The following is a 20,877-nucleotide window of genomic DNA, read 5'->3' as shown; positions in this document are numbered from 1 at the left end:
CAAAAAATACATGTTATGTATGATTATTGACACTTAATCAAATCTATTAGAAATAACTTTTTAAATAATACAGTACTTCATACACCTGATGAACCTGTAATGCATGCCGTTGTAGAGAAACTTTACAATATAGATAAAAAAATGAGAATTTTAAAATATGCCCCAAGTTAACCAGATCCCATGTGCATCCGAGTTCCTTCGAAAGGATGAGTGTATCCAGAGCTACGCAACTATTGAGCAATTCGGTGGCAGCCGGGATCCAAATGTTGAGTGAAAATAATATGTTTGGAAATGAACGGCTTATTTTGAAGAGTGCGAAACCAACTCAACTCTTCATCAAAAGAATGAATGATTTATTCGATGAGCTCGATTCAAAGTATATTGGCCACAAAAATCCCTTGAAATGGCCTCTGAAAAGAGGTGATGTGGATAAAATTGCTCGCATTAAAGATCACATAGCTTACTTCGAACGACTTATCTCAATGCACACGCGGAAATTGCAATGCTTTGAGGGTGTTATTTTAACACTAAAATCTATGTTAAATTTATGCGAAGATATTTTTGAAAATAATAGTGACATTGATTTCGTCATTTTGGGAAAGTTAAATCAGGATGCGCTAGAGAATTTCTTCTATAAGTTACGCGCGAGTCAAGGTGTCAATTGCCACCCAACAGCTAACGAAGTACAGTACATTGTCGCAAGACTGATGTCAATGCAAATTTTACGACACCGGTTCAAGGACAAGGGCAGTAACTGCGAGGATGACGATGATGTGTTTCTCGATTGGGTCGAGAACAAACATCCTCTGAAAGTTACTGGTCAAATCCTTATGGACAATGATATTGATGAAGATCCAGATGACAAACGAGCAACAGAGGATGAAGATCAAGTAGTAGACTATCCCGACACAGAAATAGCCGTTTGTGAAAACACTGGAAAACGAATCGCGGAAGAAGATCCTTTTGAGGGCATTCCCGATGAAATAATTTTAGAAGAAACTCCGAAAAGACGGGGGAGATTGGATAGTTATATTGATGTATATCCAGAGGACAAACGAGCGACAGAGGATGAAGATCAGGTGGCAGACTATCCCTATAAAGAAACAGCCGTTTGTAGTAGCACAGGAGAAAAAGTCGTGGAAGAAAATCCCTTTGAAGACATTCCTGATGAAATCTTTTTAGAAGAAATTCCGGAGAGGCCTGGAGAGCTCCAGGTACAACGTTATTATACGGGCTATTCGATGCATAACCAGTTTAGGAATAAGATAAATTGCGAAAAATGCATAGAATTAATGTCCAAGAAAACCATTGATTTGGCGAATACATCTGAGGCCCTTATAGTAGCGAAAAATTATAAAGCGCAAGATGACCTACGTTTAATGAACCCAGATGATGACTTTTTTGAGATAAGTCGTTTGCACATGAAATGGTACATGGAAATGTTTAGCATTAGCAATCACAAACCGGGTATAAAGAAAACAATTATCGACTATATTCGAAGTAAAAGCGATAGGTATTTTACATTTTGGTTTAATAAAGCTGACGAATGCGCGGAACACCGCTTACAACTGTTGAATTTCATGGTAACAACTTTATTGTACAAAAATGCGAAATGGTCAGCACGTAGAGTGGAAGCTCAATTGAAAAGAACAAAATATTTAGCAAAGAAAAAAAAAGCACAGTAGTTAAGCTGCAGCCACAGCAAAGGTTTTACGGGCATCTTTGGTCTTGGGTAACTTCCCACCTAATGAAAGTACAACCAAGGTAATGAATAAAAATTTTAAAATGTAGAAAAGCATATAGTTCAACTTTCCTTTTTACTTTCTTTCTTTTCAGCTTTCATTTACATACATACATACGTATATAAAATGTATTTATTTCCATGTCCTAGGGCTTACGAAATTTGTAAAGATTTTACTAATCATGTATTTCTTCTTCTTTTTTCAGCTAACACGAGCCTAGACGAGTTGGTGTCAGGTGAAAATGATGTATTCTTCATTGATACATCGTGTGAGAGTTCGCTAATAAGTGGTAGGCGAACTCGAAAATCGTGTTTACCTTAAAAAAATTTCTTAAAATAAACATTTGACACACGAGCCTAGGTTTTCAAAATCGATTATATTAGTCGTTTTTGTAAACCAGGTGAAAAAATCAGAGAATATGCTCTTTTGCTTCTCTGAGAAATGATTCAATCTTAATTGATTATATCCTGAGAGAATTCGCCATTAAGAGTCTGGCAAATTCGTAAATCGTGTCTAGTTATACCAATTTTCATTAAACTGATTAAATATTTTTAATAAATTTTTCCGTTTTTCTTTTCAGATTTTTAATAATTATTTTTGTTTCTCTTCAGCTTTTTTATTAATTATTCTTGTTTTCCTTTCAGGTTTTTAAAAAATTATTATTACATATCTTTTCTAATTGTTCTGTATCTAATTCTCTTTTCGTTTTAGGTTTTTCAATAATTTGTTCCTTTTTTTCGTTTCAGGCTTGTTTAAATTATTTTTGATTTAAACATATGAAAATAAAATAAAAATATAAATAAAAATAATTTTTGTTGTTATGAGCTCGATTCGAACCCGCGATCTTAAATCAGTAGGCCGATATAACAACAAAAATTGTTAATACATCCCAGAGCACGGGGAAAAACAAGTGTCAATAAAATATGACACTTTGGCAGCATTGCCAACAAACAAGTCCAATTTTCACAGCTATTCTGCAACAGATGTCGCAGTGGTGTGAATATCAATTGGCACGAACCAGAATAGAAGTAGGATTAATGAAGACAAACAAAAAACCGCTGTGGTGGCTGAATGGTTATAGCAGCGGCGCCTAAACGTTGCCGATGAAGGAATTTAGCAGTTCCCGAAATGGATCTATACAACGAGCTTTGGCAGTTGTCTAAAATTTTTTCTTTCTTCTATTCTAATTTAAAAATTTTTTCAATTAAGAAAAAATTTATCATAACAATAATAATGATAAAAAATTATTGTTAGGCCTTGAGCTCGATTCGAACCCGCGATCTTAAAATCAGTAGGCCGATATAACAACAAAAATTGTTAATACATCCCAGAGCACGGGGAAAAACAAGTGTCAATAAAATATGACACTTTGGCAGCATTGCCAACAAACAAGTCCAATTTTCACAGCTATTCTGCAACAGATGTCGCAGTGGTGTGAATATCAATTGGCACGAACCAGAATAGAAGTAGGATTAATGAAGACAAACAAAAAACCGCTGTGGTGGCTGAATGGTTATAGCAGCGGCGCCTAAACGTTGCCGATGAAGGAATTTAGCAGTTCCCGAAATGGATCTATACAACGAGCTTTGGCAGTTGTCTAAAATTTTTTCTTTCTTCTATTCTAATTTAAAAATTTTTTCAATTAAGAAAAAATTTATCATAACAATAATAATGATAAAAAATTATTGTTAGGCCTTGAGCTCGATTCGAACCCGCGATCTTAAAATCAGTAGGCCGATATAACAACAAAAATTGTTAATACATCCCAGAGCACGGGGAAAAACAAGTGTCAATAAAATATGACACTTTGGCAGCATTGCCAACAAACAAGTCCAATTTTCACAGCTATTCTGCAACAGATGTCGCAGTGGTGTGAATATCAATTGGCACGAACCAGAATAGAAGTAGGATTAATGAAGACAAACAAAAAACCGCTGTGGTGGCTGAATGGTTATAGCAGCGGCGCCTAAACGTTGCCGATGAAGGAATTTAGCAGTTCCCGAAATGGATCTATACAACGAGCTTTGGCAGTTGTCTAAAATTTTTTCTTTCTTCTATTCTAATTTAAAAATTTTTTCAATTAAGAAAAAATTTATCATAACAATAATAATGATAAAAAATTATTGTTAGGCCTTGAGCTCGATTCGAACCCGCGATCATAAATAAAAATATAAATGTATGAAAAACTAAAGTTTTGTTAATTATTTTATTAAGTGTGGATTATTTTCTGTAATTTGAAATAATATTTCAAGTATACAGTTTTATAGCCCTTTTAATTCTACCTTAACAAAGTGCAAGTGTCAAGTTCATAAAAAATTCCGCCGATTTTTGGCAATTTTTCCCCCTTTTCACTATTTTGCGTTTAAAATCTTTGATTACATTATTCTGACCTTATGAACTGACCATGCATAATTTCAAATACATTGCGCTTGCAAGTGCAAACGACCTCAAAAATATTTCGCGTTTGCTATTTTGTTTGTTGGTCAGGTGAAGGCGGTGAAGAAAAAGAAAATGTTTTTCTGCTCATTCGAAACTTCGAAATATCAGAAGAGAAATGGAAATATGAAGTTTTGTATGGTATAGCCTCATGCGTAAAAGGAATGGCATATGTGCGTACGAAAGCCAAAAAACTATTTTCATACATTTCACACACGCGCCAACTTTTATGAGTGCCTGGTAATATAAAAATGTTTCTTGTCCAATGATTCTTACACTTTGAAGACAAGGTACACAATGTCTTTGAAAAAATTAATTCTATAAGTTTGCTTTTGGACAAGGTGTAATAGGCGGGAATGGAAGTTTTTCTCTTAGGTTGTAGTAGCAATTTACATTAACCAGTAACCCTACAAATTTTTATGAAGGCCTGGTGAATCGGGCTCTTTTTAAAATTTTCTGCCTTCCTCGTAGCCTTGTAAAAAGAAACTTTTTATTGATTTTTGACTGATTTTCAACCACCAAAGCAGAAAAAATACAAAACTAAATAATAAATCATGGAGTCGACGCGGTAGTCGAACTCAGAGTTTATAAAAGTTGTGCGCGCAGCATAAGGCACTTAACCATCCATATACCATATGATTTCAAAAAAAGTGTGGGTGCGTTAGGGAGGAAGAGGGAAAAATAAAATTGTATGCAGATGAGGAAGATAACAAGACAATATGGAAATGAGGAAATTAGATATGAATAAATTTTTATCAGATTGTATGCAAATGAGTAAGACGGTAACATGAATTGTCTGTAGGTAAGGAAGATGACAATATGGAAATTCGATATTCGAATTTGTGGTAATATTATTTCAGCAAATATATTGTTCCCTTTTTCTGATCGCCTGGTAAAATCGGCTGTTTTGGGAAAAATGGGCGGGCACCTTTCCTGATTCATGGGGATGATCAGCAAAATTCTGAGCAAGCATGCCATAAAAGGTGGTAGCAGGGCGACATACATAAAGACAAATTGCATGTACTTTGTTTTTGTATTTCGATGGACTAATGTCGAAATCGTACTTCGCCGGAAGATGAAGAGTCAAATCGTATAAGAAAAGTTCCAATCAACTGATTTGCGGCCATGACTGTATGGTTCCGCTATGTATACAAGGACTTTTGTATGCATATTTACATACACATTCTTCAAAATAATGCATTAGAACAATTAGAAATATAAATAACAGCACTTGATTGTTGATATGATTATTTATTTATAAATTTTTATTTGCTTATATATTAAATCACTTTCAATAACAAAGTATATAAATGCACTTATGTGTTGTACATGCTCTTTACAAACATGATTCTCCTTGGCACAGCCAAATTCGATGTTGTTTTCCCTTCTTCGTTTGCCGTATTATTTTAACTTTGGTTTTTGTTTTAATTTCCATTCACCAATTTGAAGGTGGTGGATACGAAGGCAGATAGCAAAACGGACTGCGAAAACCTAATCGAGTTCTTTCAGAACCGCGATGGGTTTCACAAACTGTTCCCAACTCTACAGTGCGCCCTCTTGTATATCTATCCTCTTTGTTATAACTCCTTTTCGCAACCCTGCACCTAATACTCAAAGCCGCTTCAACAAATGGCATAGTTCTGGGCGAAACATTATAGAGAGAACTATTGGTGTTTGGAAGAACTGGTGTAGATGTCTTCTGTCTGCACGGCAACTTCACTACTCTTCTGAAAAGGCTGTGCAAATAATCAATGTAGTTGCAGCACTTCACAATTTACGCATTCACTACAATATCCATGATGAGTATCTCGATAACGTTAATAATGAGGAGGACGGAGAAACTCATTTTCAAGAAATTGAGCAATCGGAAAGGTATTATAGTGAAGCAGTTGAATTACGAAATCAAATGCTTCAAGCTTTTTTGTAAATAAAAATACTGCCTTCATGGTCATGTAAAATATTTACTATACTTAAACTATAGTACATTGCAAATTTTATAAATTGTGCCCGTTTTTTGTTTATTTTCATTAATTAAAAAAATTCATTTCATTATAAATAAAAATACTGCCTTCATGGCCACGCCAAACATTTTATACTATATACATACTTTTTTTAATACAATTTTTTTTTTTTTGTAATTTTATTGCACTTAATCATCTTTATTGCACTTAATCATTTCATTTTCTTTATTACGAAATTTTTTTATAATTTTTTTTTTTCCAAGAGAGGTGGGGATGGAGATTGGAGGGAAGGGGGTGGTGGATGCATGCTAGGATGTGGAAGGGAAGGTTTTAGCAGCGCACTATTCACTCTTTCAAGCTCCAGTTGCAAGACTTGCCTCTTTACTAGAGTCTTGTGCCGAAATAGCTTTTCAGTTGCCAAGTTATGCCTTTTAGTTTCTTCAACTAAGTCCGTTAATACCCAGCAAATTTGTTCAGTGTTCCTGTTCAGGCTGCTTATACTTTTTTCCGATGTTTTTGATGCTTTTTGTCAAATCTTCTATTTTTCTTTTTTGTAACCTTATTGCAGATGAAACGTTATCGTGAAACTTTTTCTGTAAATCAATTTGCGTTTTTAACAACGTCATCTGGCTTCTTCTTTGTGGTGTTCTCTGCTGTGGCTGCGAAGAGGAAGCTGCAGGAGTGTCTTGGTTGCCGTTTTCTCCGCTCCCAGCAATGTCAGTTTCTGCATTGTTCACCGCGACACTTAGTAATGTTTCGCTAGCACCGCTTTCAATATGTCGGGGCAGGTTCTGTTGTGTGCCAAAGTGTCTGCCAGAAACTCTCACCAAGACATACCAGCTGCGCAACTTCCTCTTCCAAGGCAGTCAAATTTATTGTGGTGTTTGGTCCACCACCTGTTGCTAGCATTTGGGTGCGGTTGTGGGACATTTTCTTCTTAATGGAAGATTTGAAATCTGACCATACCTGAAATTGACATGAGTTTAACAAAATTTTTTATATGTAAAAAATTTTCTTACTTTTTTCCACTCAGCAATGGACTTTGTTGGAGGTCCCAACGCATTTAAGTCGGTGCCTAGCGATGTCCAAAACACTGAAAGTACGTCTGGCGGCTGCTTGGATATGTTTTTGGCGATGTCCTCGTTGAGCTTCATCCGTTCACCCATTAAAGAAAACCGTTCGCGATTTGTGGTGCGACTTCTGTTTAAAAATATCACTATTACATAAATTTTCCCAAAAAATATAAAAAATAACTAACCTTTTATTGAATTCCATTCTACTTTAACTTTATTGCGCGTTATGTAAAATTTTTCTTTTCAATCCGCAACAGTTTTTTAGCGAATGACACTTAGAGTAAATGACAGCTATTCTATTGCGGTTATCGGAATGCAGGGAATCACCGAACTGCTTTATCTACAAAATTTTATTCGCGAGCTGCATTGCCGATCGGTTATGAGAATACCAGATCTTCTCAATTCGTTTCGCATTCCCCGCGGATGGCATTCGTCGGATACCTTAATAGGGGTGAAAAAGAAAATATTCAGCCCTATTCTGCATTTCGAATTGGATTGGAATTTTTTCGATTTGGCAATTTTGGTATTCTGTGTTCCAATCTCTTTCGATCCAACTTCGAATCGTTCGATTTTGTGTTTTCTGCATTTCGATCGTAGTTCCTTTTTTCTAAGTTGCAAATTTGTTGGCGGAAATTTTTTTCTTTTTATTTTTTTTCTTAATTTATAACAGAATTTTAACAAAAATGTAGTAAAACTTGTTGAGAAACGTAAAAGGCTTCATGGTGATTGTTTTTTATATGTTTCCAACACAAGTGTAGTATGAGGCGTTGGCTAATTTAATGGCAACAAAGCGGGATATGATGACTCCTGGGGAGCTAGCCTTCGCATAAAATTCTTGCTTCGCTTGTATATTCTCCTCTTCATTTTGTTCAAATATTATCCACTGAGGGAATAATTTTGGTTGCATTACATCCAGAAACATAGACAGTGACTTTGACACTGTTGACTCCCATTCCTACATTATAAGCCGCTCCTATTTCATGCTGGTGGCCACCGTGGTGTGATGGTAGCGTGCTCCGCCTACCACACGGTATACCCTGGGGTCACACCCCGGGCAAAGCAACATCAAAATTTTAGAAATAAGGTTTTTCAATTAGAAGAAAATTTTTCTAAGCGGGGTCGCCCCTCGGCAGTGTTTGGCAAGCGCTCCGAGTGTTTCTGCGATGAAAAGCTCTCAGTAAAAATTCATCTGCCTTAGAGATGCCGTTCGGAGTCGGCATAAAACATGTAGGTCCCGTCCGGCCAATTTGAAGGGAAAACCAAGAGGAGCAGGACGCAAATTGGAAGAGACGCTCGGCCTAAGATCTCTACGGAGGTTATCGCGCCTTACATTTATTTTTATTTTATTCCTTATTAAGGGCAGATGTCTATGCCGAAGTCCTTGGACGAATTTGCCCCGCAAAAGTATCTAACACTTACTTGAAAGCATTCTTATTAAGTCGAGTTTTTTTTTGAACCTAAATAAGAAAATAAGTCATTAAATTTTACCACTTTTAAGTTCAATTTCTTACAATTCGTCACTCATCTCAAATGGATTACACAAATCTCGCAATATTTGCCTTTCCATTCTCGCCTGGCCATTTTCGTATGCGTTGCTTTCCAACTCCACAAATGCCGCGGCTATTGATTCCATTATAATAGACAGCTATAATTTGTGTCTGCTCGTTGGGTCCAGTTATATGCCAAAGCAAGCTGCCGGAGTGGTATGATGGTAGCGTGCTCCGCCTACCACACCGTATGCCCTGGGTTCGCACCCCGGGCAAAGCAACATCAAAATTTTAGAAATAAGGTTTTTAAATTAGAAGAAAATTTTTCTAAGCGGGGTCGCCCCACGGCAGTGTTTGGCAAGCGCAGCGGGTGTATTTCTGCCATGAAAAGCTCTCAGTGAAAACTCATCTGCCTTGCAGATGCCGTTCGGAGTCGGCATAAAACATGTAGGTCCCGTCCGGCCAATTTGTAGGGAAAATCAAGAGGAGCACGACGCAAATTGGAAGAGAAGCTCGGCCTTAGATCTCTTCGGATGTTATCGCGCCTTACATTTATTTTTTTTTAAGCTGCCGGAGTAGAGGAAGGTGAAGCGAAAACGTAAACAATCCTTGCGGAGAGAATAAATAAATCTTTATAAAGTATTTTAGGCCAGTGCAATGAAATTTGCATCCATAAAATTCAGAAAATGTCAGCTATAATCGTGCAGGAATCCGTTTTAACAAAACTTGGTGGCCACGGCAGGGGATTGCCTAAAAGAACGACAAAAACACACTTACAATTATGAAAGCACTTTATTCAAAAAAATATAACACTGCGGCAATATATTCTATTGCTTTTTTTTTTTTTGTACAAAATGGCGTGGATAATGAAATATAAACGTTTTTCAGTGTTTTTTTTTACAAATTTTCTTTAATTTATTTTGTTCCAATGTTCACACATTCCGTACAAACAGCTGATTTCGAAAAATCATTTGCTCTTCCTCTTATCGTTACGATTCCGTCGTAATGCAGAATACCGAATTTCGATTAAAGCGGAGCGTAGAACGGGAACGTAATCGAAATGCAGAATAGGGGTAATTATTCGGCCAACTAATTTGCAACTTAGAACAACGGAACTACGATCGAAATGCAGAATACGCAAAATCGAACGATTCGAAGTTGGATCGAAAGAGATTGGAACACAGAATACCAAATTTGCTAAATCGAAAAAATTCCAATCCAAGTCGAAATGCAGAATAGGGGTAAGTGTATGGCTCTATTTCATGGGGGTTATAAATGGGGTTACACTGAAGCTCTAGGTCGGGAAAAATCCCGAGTCGCTCCGGTACATAGAACCGGCTCTATTTCATGCAACATCACTGTAGGTCAACGCCGAATAGTTTTCCGAAACTCTATGAAGTCCTCTCAAGTACACCACTAAATTAAAGTTAAAACAATCACCCGTATTCTGCATTTCGATTACGTTCCCGTTCTACGCTCCGCTTCAATCGAAGTTTGGTATTCTGCATTACGACGGAATTGTAAAGAGAAGAGGAAGAGCAAATGTTTTTTTCGAAATCAGCTGTTGGTACGGAATGTGTGAACATTGGAACAAAATAAATTAAAGAAAATTTGTAAAAAATACTGAAAAACGTTTATATTTTATTATCCACGCCATTTTGTACAAAAAAAAGCAATAGAATATATTGCCGCAGTGTTATATTTTTTTGAGTGAAGTGCTTTCATAATTGTAAGTGTGTTTTTGTCGTTCTTTTGGCCAATTCCCTGCCGTGGTCACCAAGTTTTGTTAAAACGGATTCCTGTACGAATATAGTTGACATTTTCTGAATTTTAAGGATGCTAATTTCATTGCACTGCCCTAAAATACTTTATGAAGATTTATTTATTCTTTCCGCAAGGATTGTTTACGTTTTCGCTTCACCTTCCTCTACTCCGGCAGCTTGCTTTGGCATATATCTGGACCCAACGAACAGACACAAATTATAGCTGTCTATTATAATGGAATCAATAGCCGCGGCATTATTTATGGAGTTGGAAAGCAACGCATACGAAAATTGCCAGGCGAGAATGGAAAGGCAAATATTGCGAGATTTGTGTAATCCATTTGAGATGAGTGACGAATTGTAAGAAATTGAACTTAAAAGTGGTATAATTTTTTGACTTATTTTCTTATTTAGGTTCAAAAATAACTTTCGACTTAACAAGGATGTTTTCAAGTATGTGTTAGATACTTTTGCGGCGCAAATACGTCCAAGGACTTCGACATCGACATGTTGTTTTTGACCTGGAAACATATAAAAAACAATCATCATCAAGCCTTCTACGTTTCTTAACAAGTTTTACTTACATTTTTGTTAAAATTCTGTTATAAATTAATAAAAAAAATAAAAAGAAAATATTTTTCCGCCAACTAATTTGCAACTTAGAAAAACGGAACAACGATCGAAATGCAGAATACAAAAAATCGAACGATTCGAAGTTGGATCGAAAGAGATTGGAACACAGAATACCAAAATTGCCAAATCGAAAAAATTCCAATCCAAGTCGAAATGCAGAATAGGGCTGAATGTTTGGACTTTTCACAAGAAAAAACAATTTTAAATCCGTAAAAAAGTACATTGACAAATGTCTTGAAAATACCCTACCCGTACTTGAATATGGCATATCGTCGGCCGCTAGCCAGAAGAATGAATGTGCAATTTTTCCGATTTTGTGTTAGAGGCCTCTTTGGATTACCCTTTAGATTTTCTAGGTTCTACTTAAATCTAGAGCTTCCTACGTACATGGAAACCCCAAAAATTTGCAATGCCATTTTCACGAATGTACAATTCAATCACACAAAGTTGAGCCAGAAAAATGAATGTGGCATATTGTATGACACATTCGTTGATATGGCTACGCAATTTTTAGAATTTTTGAAAAAAATAAGAACAGCACATACTCGTATGTTCCATCGTTCCGGTATACGTGCCTGGTATTCTTCAAAAAAAATTATACCGAAGAAGAATTTTTAATAGCTTAATATCCTAAAAAATTGTTGTTTAATTGAATGCAAACCGGTTTATTCGAAGCCACTGCCTCTTCTCGGATCAAAACTAAAATGCTTGGAAAAATTGTATGAAAAACTGGTTATACCAAAATAATATCATTTTTTTTATAAAAATCTTGAGGGCAACGCTTTTCCCGAACCCAACATTTCAGAAGATTCTGTTGAGAATAAGACCTAGTTCTATGTTTGCATTAATATCTTAAATCAAAACACACTAGTGTATATGAAATTGAATTGAATGTGTAACTTTTTTCATTTTCATACATACTTTCGATAAGTCAAAGCCACGGATATTTTCCCAAGTACTGTGATGCTCCGAATCCCAATACGCCAACCGAATTGGCCTAGCAGGTCTTGGCTTGGCCCTAAGGTTATTTAAAAAACAATATGTAGTGATGTTTTTTACGTCGTTTGAGGTTAAGGCCATACCATGACCAGTCGGGCCAATTCTTATAGCTTATTCGGATTCATTGCACCAAAATGCATAAAAAGCATGAGCAGATTAACTTGATCCGACTACTTTTAATTTTTTTGTATAGATGTGTTAACAAAAAATATATCAGTTTTTAAATTTTTGTTGTGCCAGAAAATGAATATGCTAAATCTCGGAGAATAGAAGGGATGCGAGCGGAACAATTATCTCAGTTAAAAGAGCATAGTGTGAGTATAATATAAAAGTACATTTTTACGCAGGAAACTAATTCCTCTAATTTTGAGAGAGCAATAAACTTTGTAACTCGATTTTCCAACATTTTCATTTTGGCACATTCATGCTCTGGCAAGCGGGCGACGATATCTAATAGATTTGGAGAATATGAACTTTACACTATCCCTCAACCTTTTGTGTTTTATTATTCAAAATATTTCATTATATAAAGTCTTATGCATGTATGTATGTATAGCATAGTATGTGTTCACTGTATTTTAAGTATATTATTTTAATAGTTCTTTACAAAAAAAAAAAAAAAAAAAATGAATTAAATTCATAAGAAGCATGTTCACATTTTTTAATAATACAAAAAGATTTTAGTACACAGAAAATATACTATAACCATTTCAAGTTTTAAGTTTTTGTAAGATTTGTAATTAAATTTCAAACTGCATTATTATGTTTTATATACATAATTTAACAGCAATACATAAGCAATAATAAGACGTAAATGGGCAGCAGCAGCATATGTATGTATATATATGTAAATAATTATTACTTCCACATTTCCTTTTCTCTACTATGTAGCATGTAACTGTGTGATAGTATACATATGTATGTATATGTAAATGTCACCAATATCCTTTTTATTTACGGAAGAGCTTTAGTAGTTTTTCGTTATGTATTGTATGTATTGGAATAAAAAAAAAACATTTAAGATTTATTATCAAGTTTTCATACAATTTATGGTGGCCATTGTAGTTTTTCGTATATTTAATGCATACTAGATATGCTAAGCTTGGGCTTGATGAGACATACATACAAATGTTATTGTTAAGTGGACGAGCTGAATTTATTTATTGTGTGTATTTATTTATAAACAAATTCCTCATTGTTGTTAATGTGTACAAATACGTTTTGTCTTAATTTTAAATGCACATATGTTTGTGTCCGTATGTACTATGTATGTATATCGTGTTGTATACAACATGTACATATATATATGTACATAGGTAGTACGTTTTACCCAATATATGTGACCCGGCCTATGAAAATCTGGCTTACGACTCAAAAAGAAATTGCGAGAAGCAGCTGTTAAAGATAAACAATGCATTTCTTCAGTTTCTTAGTAGTTTTTCTTTTGCATTATGAACAGTCATCCCCAAAAGGCAAAGCACAAACCAGTTTCTGACCGATATTTTGGCTCCACTGCCATCGAAAATCTGAGAATGATTCACTAGCCACCAAAGTGGCATCGAAGGAACCAAAGGTTTCATCGTCTTTCAGTTGTTCTCTTCTTTCTCTACATTTTTAGTACACTTATAAGCAAGTTAGGACTTTCTAGTTTTCACCACGTGAAAGAGCGTCTCAAAAACTATCGAAACCAGAAAAAAATGGAAAAACTGTTTTGAGTCATAAGCCACCTTTTCATAGACCGGGTCACATATATGTGAATTTCTCTCTACTACGTTTTTCTTTAATTCACAATATACTTCATATATGTTTGTATGTATGGATACTCAATTAATCTCTTTGCTCTCGGTTTTACTTTACATGAGTACATAATTCTTATGTTGTTTGTATGTATGTTTGTGTACAAATCAATCAATTCAAGTCAATTTATTACTGATTTCTTTTTCGTTTTTTCTTCCTTCTATACCTCAGAGCTTAATTTTTGTTTTTTTTTTATATTTTCATGTATGTATGCATTGCATGTAGCTATGAATGTTGTTGTTATTTTTGTAGGGCGGGTATGTGGCAGACAAACATTTAAAACGCTCTCGCGTACGATGCCCATTTTAGCGGCTAAACTCAGGCGCATCATCCTGAGTGATGTCACCATATTTCCATATAACCAAATGCGCAGCTAATGCAGCTTGTTGTGCAACTCTATATTGTTCCACTAAATCTTTGAGTTTACGTTCGCGTCGCTTTTCGGCCAATACATAACCATCTGCTACAAGTTGTTTACCAATATCAACATTAGTAGTCGGATCATGTAATGTTGCTAATGCTGGCCCAGTGGCGGGTTTTAATTCAACGTTCAGTTTAACAGTACGATTAAGCACATCCTCGGCAAATATACGCAAAGCTTCTTCCTTATCTTCATTGTCGGAGGGAAGTTGTACCAAAGCCAGAGCATATTCGGTAGCATACGGCCTATCGCTTGTAAATCCAGAAGGCAGGGATGCCAAACGATTTGTGGGCACAGTCTATAATAAATAAAATTGATATACAACTTGTTAGATGTCACATAAATTGTGGGTTGTAAAGCGAAACAAAAAGTGGAAAAAGCACTTATCTCCAGACGTCAAAATTTGAATAGATTCTGTTAAGTCTTTCTAAAGAACCACTGTTTTCTTATCTAACTTCTCAAATGTAGGTTGGATACAAAAAAATTATTATACTACTGTGAACTTTGCACAGCTTTGCTAATAAAATGTCATGAAGTAATTGAACCATATCCGCCAGTACCTAGGAAAAATTGTCCGCCAGTACCTACGAAAACTTTAGCAAACATCTAGTTATCGTAATCAAATTTAGTAGTTTCATTCAAGCAGACAACTTTGGAAAAAAGGAGTGACACCGCCCACATTTAGGTGACAGTTCACTTGGTCATATCAAATCATTTCCAAAATGGTCGGGCTAGTACCCTAATGGTGCTATTTCCGGAATATCGATAAAACTCCAAAACACCTTCGGGGTGAAAATTTAACCTATTACAGTATCCATATCGAAGTTGTAAGAGTGACGTGCGTCTACGAGGGGACAGCGCCGAAGTACGCGAGGTGAAAACCTGGAGACTTGTGCAATTTTCAAGAGAATCGTATTCATGAAAAATTTTAACACTTGAGTTGTTTTCATGGTTTCCAACATAAAATGAGATGAAAGCATAGCACATGCAGGGGAAGGGAGTCTCCCCACCTCCTTGAGGCACCACTTGTTGAATTCGTATTGGTTTTGATGTTACTTCTTGCACAGCATAGATGCTTTCCGAACGTACAGATAATTTTCAGTCCACCTTCGGCGGTGTCAAACGACTCGTTCAAAAGATATTAACGAAAAACTGAAAGATGACCCGCGGGTCCCTCCGATACCGGGGATGCGATCCATAGTATTTTTGTGCAGAACACCCCTCGGCCCTTCGGCGGCCCTTATAAAAAATTACCCTGGGTGGGTCCCTCACCGGTTTGAAGACCAAAGCTATATCCGCACAAAATACTTCTGTTCACAATTTTTTTGTGGGTACACCAACATTACAACAACCACATGAAAATCGCCAACTTCAAATGCAAATATCTCCGAACAGAGATACAATTTTTCTTTTCCGCCTTCAGATTATTGTTGTCGAGGTCAATACGCGTCTTTTGTCACCCATCGATATTTCTGGTAGCGTATTAGCAGTCGACCCCTCAACTAGGCTTTTACCCAAAACATTTCCTAAATTTAATTTTTTTAAATTGAAAAATCAAGCTTTTTGAAGTCAGAACACCGGCGTATGCCCGGCGCGCCGCCCACGCCGCCGCTGCAGGTATATAATAGAGCCTACGCTGCCGCCGCCGATAAAGTGATCGGCGTAAACCTCTACTACATAGACGCCAAGACAAAGAAGGTTCACCCTTCCCCCTTGTCTAAAAACATGGACCGGAAACTATCTGAATGGCCGACAAGAGTCGGTTCAATTTAGGAGCCAAAACTCAAAACTTCTCTTGGGGTAAAAAGGGGGTATCACAGGGAGGTGTCCTATCTCCGATTCTGTTTAATTTCTACATATCAATGCCTCCTTACCCACCAGAAGGATTTACTATCATGTCCTACGCCGACGACTGCACGATAATGGAAACGAGACCTGGCCCTACAATATACGAACTAGTTTCTAGAAAAAACAGTTATCTTCCCAGTCTTTATCACGGACCGAGTGCACGACCACTCTATTTACGACGTGAAAGGAACATATGACGCAAATATTGGACGCTCACGTCCATGACGTTATGCTATCGACTCTCAGTCGCCCAAAGATTTCAGGGGTAACGTTCGATAACACTCTCACCTAGAAGACGCATGCCACCGGAATTGTATTTAAGTGCGAAACCGCAACAAAATTCTCAAGTCGCTTGACGAAAGCAGTTTGGGAAAAGATAAACAAAACGCCGCTAACAACATACAAAGCAGTTTCGTCGCCTAGTTTTAAAAACACACACTGGAAAAGGCCTGCCAAAATGCTACACGCAGAACTGCCACGGAAGTCTTACGACCATTGAACATAATCTATATAGTGAAGCCAAGAGCATAACGAAATGCTGAACAGATAGTTGTTGCTTAATTGGTCACAAACCTGAACAACCTAGCAAACAACTGCTTGATATTGCCCTGTCTTTTTATTGTTGTAGCGACGCCTTCAAGAGGGTTAAGGGAAAAGATGCGACACCTGCCAAAAACGGCCGTTTTATCCAGACAAGCATAAGCAGGCCCTACGGCAAATCCACACAGAATCGGTAAACGCTTTTGACCGTAAGCGCCCAGTAAACCCTGTTATTAATATGCAATATCCTACCCTTGAAGAAGAAGAAAGCACACTACCAAGGGAGACTCGAGTCACCCTGGTCCAACTTCGTTCTGGATACTGTAACAGGTTAAACTCTTACTTGTCCGGAATCAACCCCGACGGGTTAGGGGGTCAGAATATACCCGCGGTAGGTATGTCTGTCGTAAGAGTCGACTAAAGTAACAGATTCAAGGGGCTGTGTAGCGCAACCCTTTCAGGTTGCCAGCGCAATATATAGTTTCTCCAAACCCTATTGTCAACCTCACCTATCCATGCCGAATCCCGTTTCACTAACATCACTAACAGACGAGGCTCTGGCGACCCCAAGCTCCTCATGGAACTTTGGGGTGGAGAGGGATGGCCTGAAGGTTTAATGTGGCCATATAAATCGCTCCTGAGATGGTCGGGCTAGCACCTCAATGGTGCTGTGATACCGGATCTGTATCCGGCAAAGGACCATCACATCGATAACACTCCTTAAAGCCTTCGGGGAGTAACATTATCGCTACAACGACAACAACATACGTAACGTATGTCGTGCATGCGATGTATCCCCATATGACAGCAACCATCTTTTCATTTGTATTGTGGTACCTACGCCTCTAACACCAATCTCCCTATGGTCCGCCCCTGTTGAAACACCCAGTTTCCTTGACGGGAGTCCACATTGATGACAATTGGTGACTAGTTGCACCCATTGAATGTGGCGAAGCAGTGTTAACACAACAACCGACGAACTGGCGGAATACAATTTATTGCAAAAGAACAACCTTTAACTGTTGTTTTTATATTTTTATATGGTGCACACCATGCCCAGAAGGATATTGAGGTACTTCTGATTTTGATTTATCCATATCTCAAAATAAATTGAGCGTGCACTGCCCAAAATATAGGCGAAATCATAGCATGGCCACGCCTAAATGAGATAAAAATTTTGGCTAAGTCGATGACAAACTTATAAACTTAATTTTTTTCCCGTTTTAACATCCGTCGTTGGGGATATTTTCAAAATTCAAAAATTGTTCATATCGCTGCATACGGCAGACATGGCTTAATAGTTTCCTTTTATGCTGGTTATAATGTTTACCATACATTTAATATAATGTTAGGTGCAGTTTGTAATCTACGTCCTTATACCTCAGTAAATATTTATTTTTATTGTTGCATGAAAATACAGTCTGTCATACAAATAATTTGATCCTCCAACATCTACCGATGACAAAACAGATTTTATAACCTTTCACGGCATCATGGCACAATGTAACAAAAAAATATTGTTTTTGCGCTATCAACCGCTCCCGGCAACTTAAATCTATACATGTCACAGTAAAGGTGATGATGGGAGTTTATGCTCATAACAAGCAATGATCAATCATTGCATAACAAAACCATTAGGGTATGCTGTATAATACAGGCATTTTGATTTAGCAAGCTTATGACTCATGCGTTATACTTCAAGCCGATAACGGATCTAAGGAACTTGCGTAAACGTAACTATTCATGTATATCTTTCTAGACAAACTAATTTTGAACTTACTTCCTTATTGCCATAATCAACATACAGCACAGTAGCGTTGCTACCTTGTACACGTTCCACCTTGGCACGATACCACTGATTGTCGGCGGAAAACTGCGCTGCACATAAATCACCACGTTTAGGCGTATATGCACCAACTGTTGGAGGATTCGCTTGAAATTCAGCATGCAACTTAGCCATCATCGATTCTAGCTTAACTCCATTCTCTACAGCTTGCGCAAAGAATGTTAAATCGGCAGTTATTTCTGTTACAATCACGTCCTCATAGTTTACTTTACGCTCCAACGGTGTCTTCTCTTCCTTCTCTTCCTCAACAACAACTGGTTTCTCTTCAACCATCTGCTCTACATAATTTGCCCATATATTTTTCTTAGCTGCCTTAGCACGATCCTCTGCATTTTTAAGTTGACGATAATATTCAGATTTTTCAGCACTAAAATGTACTTCGGCGAGCCCTTCCTCGACCAATGCAACCGACAAATTCACATTATTATCCGTCCAAAGCCAACCGATTACCGAAGATCCAGCCTTATCAGTGGTATCAATATGCACAGACACATCACGTTGTAGTACACGATCACGTGTAAAAGCTAATGCTTCTTCACCATAAGGTTCACCATCTTGAGCAGGAATACCATTTAGTGCTGGACGTGACGAACGCGGACATGAAATTCCAGCTAAAAGGAATGTTACCAGGCAACTATCTTTCGGTATATACAAACGTAAACGTGAACCACTAGCGACAAATTCTACAATACCTTCGGTACGTAAAGCACGTTGCCATGATGGAAGATATTGAACTTTGATGCGGGAATGATCGACAGTCAAATCATTAATACGTAATGGTGTATTATCTTTTTTACCAAACATGCCCTTCTGACCTTTAATAGCTTGACTTTCGGCAGCTAAAAGTTGATCATACACAGATGAGCGTTGATCATCATCTTGACGATGACGTACACAGTTAGCCAAACCTTTTGCGACCATGGCTTCAGCTACATTTTGTCCACCCACCAATACAGTATAGCAATACTTTTCGGGGAAATTATCGCGTGCAGGCGAGATGTAATCCAAATTACATTGCACTTTTTTATTAATTAATTTTTTGCGCAAAAATTCTCGGGTCTCGAACATAAATGGAATCTCATAAAGTGGACGAAAGTTTTTACCACGTTGCGGAACTACAACTTCACCTTCAGAACCCACAATTGATCGCGTGTCACGTGGTGGACGTATTGATGAAAAGAATACTTTCTTAACTACTCCATTTGATAAGCGTACATTAATTGCATCGCCGTTAAACACTTCCACAACAGTACCAGTAAAGTCTTTCTCCTTGGCATTAAAAGTGGGTGCTTTTGATTGGTAATCTTGCCATAAGCGTAAACGTTTTTCCTTAGCAGTACGCTCGGCCGCGCGCAGCTTATCGGCACCTGTTGCGAAAGTAAGGGAAAACATAACAAATATAAGAGTTACAGAAAAAATGATATATGTAATAATTTAAAATCTGCTGTGTGGGACACCACCATTTATTATATCCAAAGTTCTTTTGCGAATTCTCTATTTAGAAATTGTTTCATTAACGCCCCAGTCCCAATACCGGTACGCACTGACTACTGCACGCCAAAGAACGTCTTCGTTAAAAACTATAGTATATATATACCATCGCGACAAGACTGGAATACCAGACAACATACGGTACCGGGTGCCATCAACATATTCACGGATGGTTCTAAGCTTGACGGGAAGGGGGAACAGGCCTCTTTTCACCGGATCTGGGTCTGGAGGTCTCTTTTCGCCTACCAGATCACTGTAGTGTTTACCAAGCGGAAATGCTGGCTGTGAATCATCTCGGGTCTATGTTGTTGTTGTTGTTGTAGCAGTGCTTCGCCCCACCTAACAGACGCGACCGGTCACAAACTGTCATCAATATCCTCTAACGGGAGTCCAAGGAAACTTGCTGTTTCAACAGGGGTGGACCATAGGGAAAGGGGTGTTAGAGGCGTTGGTTCCACATTACAATTAAAGAGATGGTTGGTGTCATGTGGGGACACATTGCAAGCGGGGCATACATTTTGTATGTCGGGGTTGATTCTGGATAGGTAAGAGTTTAACCTGTTACAGTATCCAGAACGAAGTTGAGCCAGAGTGACACGCGTTTCCCTGGGGAGTATGCGTTCCTCTTCCGCAAGTTTTGGATACTTTACTTTGAGTACTGGGTTCACCGGGCAATTCCCGGCATAAAGGTCCGACGCCTGTTTGTGGAGTTCACCAAGGACCTGCTTGTGTTTTTTCGCTTCATACGGCTGTGTTTTCAGATGCCGTATTTCCTCAAAATGCTTACGGAGATGACTCCTTAAGCCCCTAGGCGGTGCTGGCTCGTCAATCAGATGTCTG

General features: G+C 37.6%; 3 protein-coding genes across 4 annotated transcripts in view; 1 reads left to right on the top strand and 2 right to left on the bottom strand.

Annotated features, from left to right (window-relative positions):
* The first annotated feature begins 294 nt into the window (after nt 1-294).
* LOC137252666 (uncharacterized) lies at nt 295-2,790 on the top strand. Its single transcript, XM_067788706.1, has 2 exons — nt 295-1,764; nt 1,837-2,790. The coding sequence occupies exon 1, from the start codon at nt 345-347 to the stop codon at nt 1,683-1,685; it is 1,341 nt and encodes a 446-aa protein (XP_067644807.1). The 5' UTR covers nt 295-344; the 3' UTR covers nt 1,686-1,764; nt 1,837-2,790.
* Nucleotides 2,791-6,299: 3,509 nt separating this feature from the next.
* LOC137252667 (uncharacterized) lies at nt 6,300-12,600 on the bottom strand. Its single transcript, XM_067788707.1, has 3 exons — nt 7,398-12,600; nt 7,159-7,339; nt 6,300-7,105 (listed from the first exon to the last, which is right to left on the bottom strand). Exons 1-3 carry the CDS (start codon nt 7,412-7,414, stop codon nt 6,911-6,913), a joined length of 393 nt encoding a protein of 130 aa, XP_067644808.1. The 5' UTR covers nt 7,415-12,600; the 3' UTR covers nt 6,300-6,910.
* A 625-nt stretch (nt 12,601-13,225) lies between these two features.
* Tudor-SN (Staphylococcal nuclease domain-containing protein 1) overlaps nt 13,226-20,877 on the bottom strand; it is a 37,943-nt gene continuing 30,291 nt past the window's right edge. For both annotated transcript variants that reach the window (XM_067788704.1, XM_067788705.1), the window contains exons 4-5: nt 18,481-19,913; nt 13,226-14,610 (exon numbers count right to left, since the gene is read on the bottom strand). In XM_067788704.1, coding sequence (XP_067644805.1) covers nt 14,197-14,610; nt 18,481-19,913 — 1,847 coding nt within the window. In that variant the 3' untranslated portion in view covers nt 13,226-14,196. The remainder of the gene's footprint in view (nt 14,611-18,480; nt 19,914-20,877) is intronic.

The sequence above is a fragment of the Eurosta solidaginis genome, chromosome 5 (assembly GCF_040869045.1).
Source record: "Eurosta solidaginis isolate ZX-2024a chromosome 5, ASM4086904v1, whole genome shotgun sequence".
Taxonomy (NCBI): domain Eukaryota; kingdom Metazoa; phylum Arthropoda; class Insecta; order Diptera; family Tephritidae; genus Eurosta; species Eurosta solidaginis.
Note: the sequence above shows the minus strand (reverse complement) of the source record. Positions and strands in the feature narration are given on the sequence as shown.

What these genes read in the sequence shown, in the direction of transcription:
- LOC137252666 (XM_067788706.1), top strand. Translation starts at nt 345, where the DNA reads ATGAATGATTTATTCGATGAGCTCGATTCAAAGTATATTGGCCACAAA.
- LOC137252667 (XM_067788707.1), bottom strand. An exon ending in CCATTGCTGAGTGGAAAAAA is followed by an intron (nt 7,106 to 7,158) that starts GTAAGAAAATTT and finishes TGTCAATTTCAG; the next exon opens with GTATGGTCAGATTTCAAATC.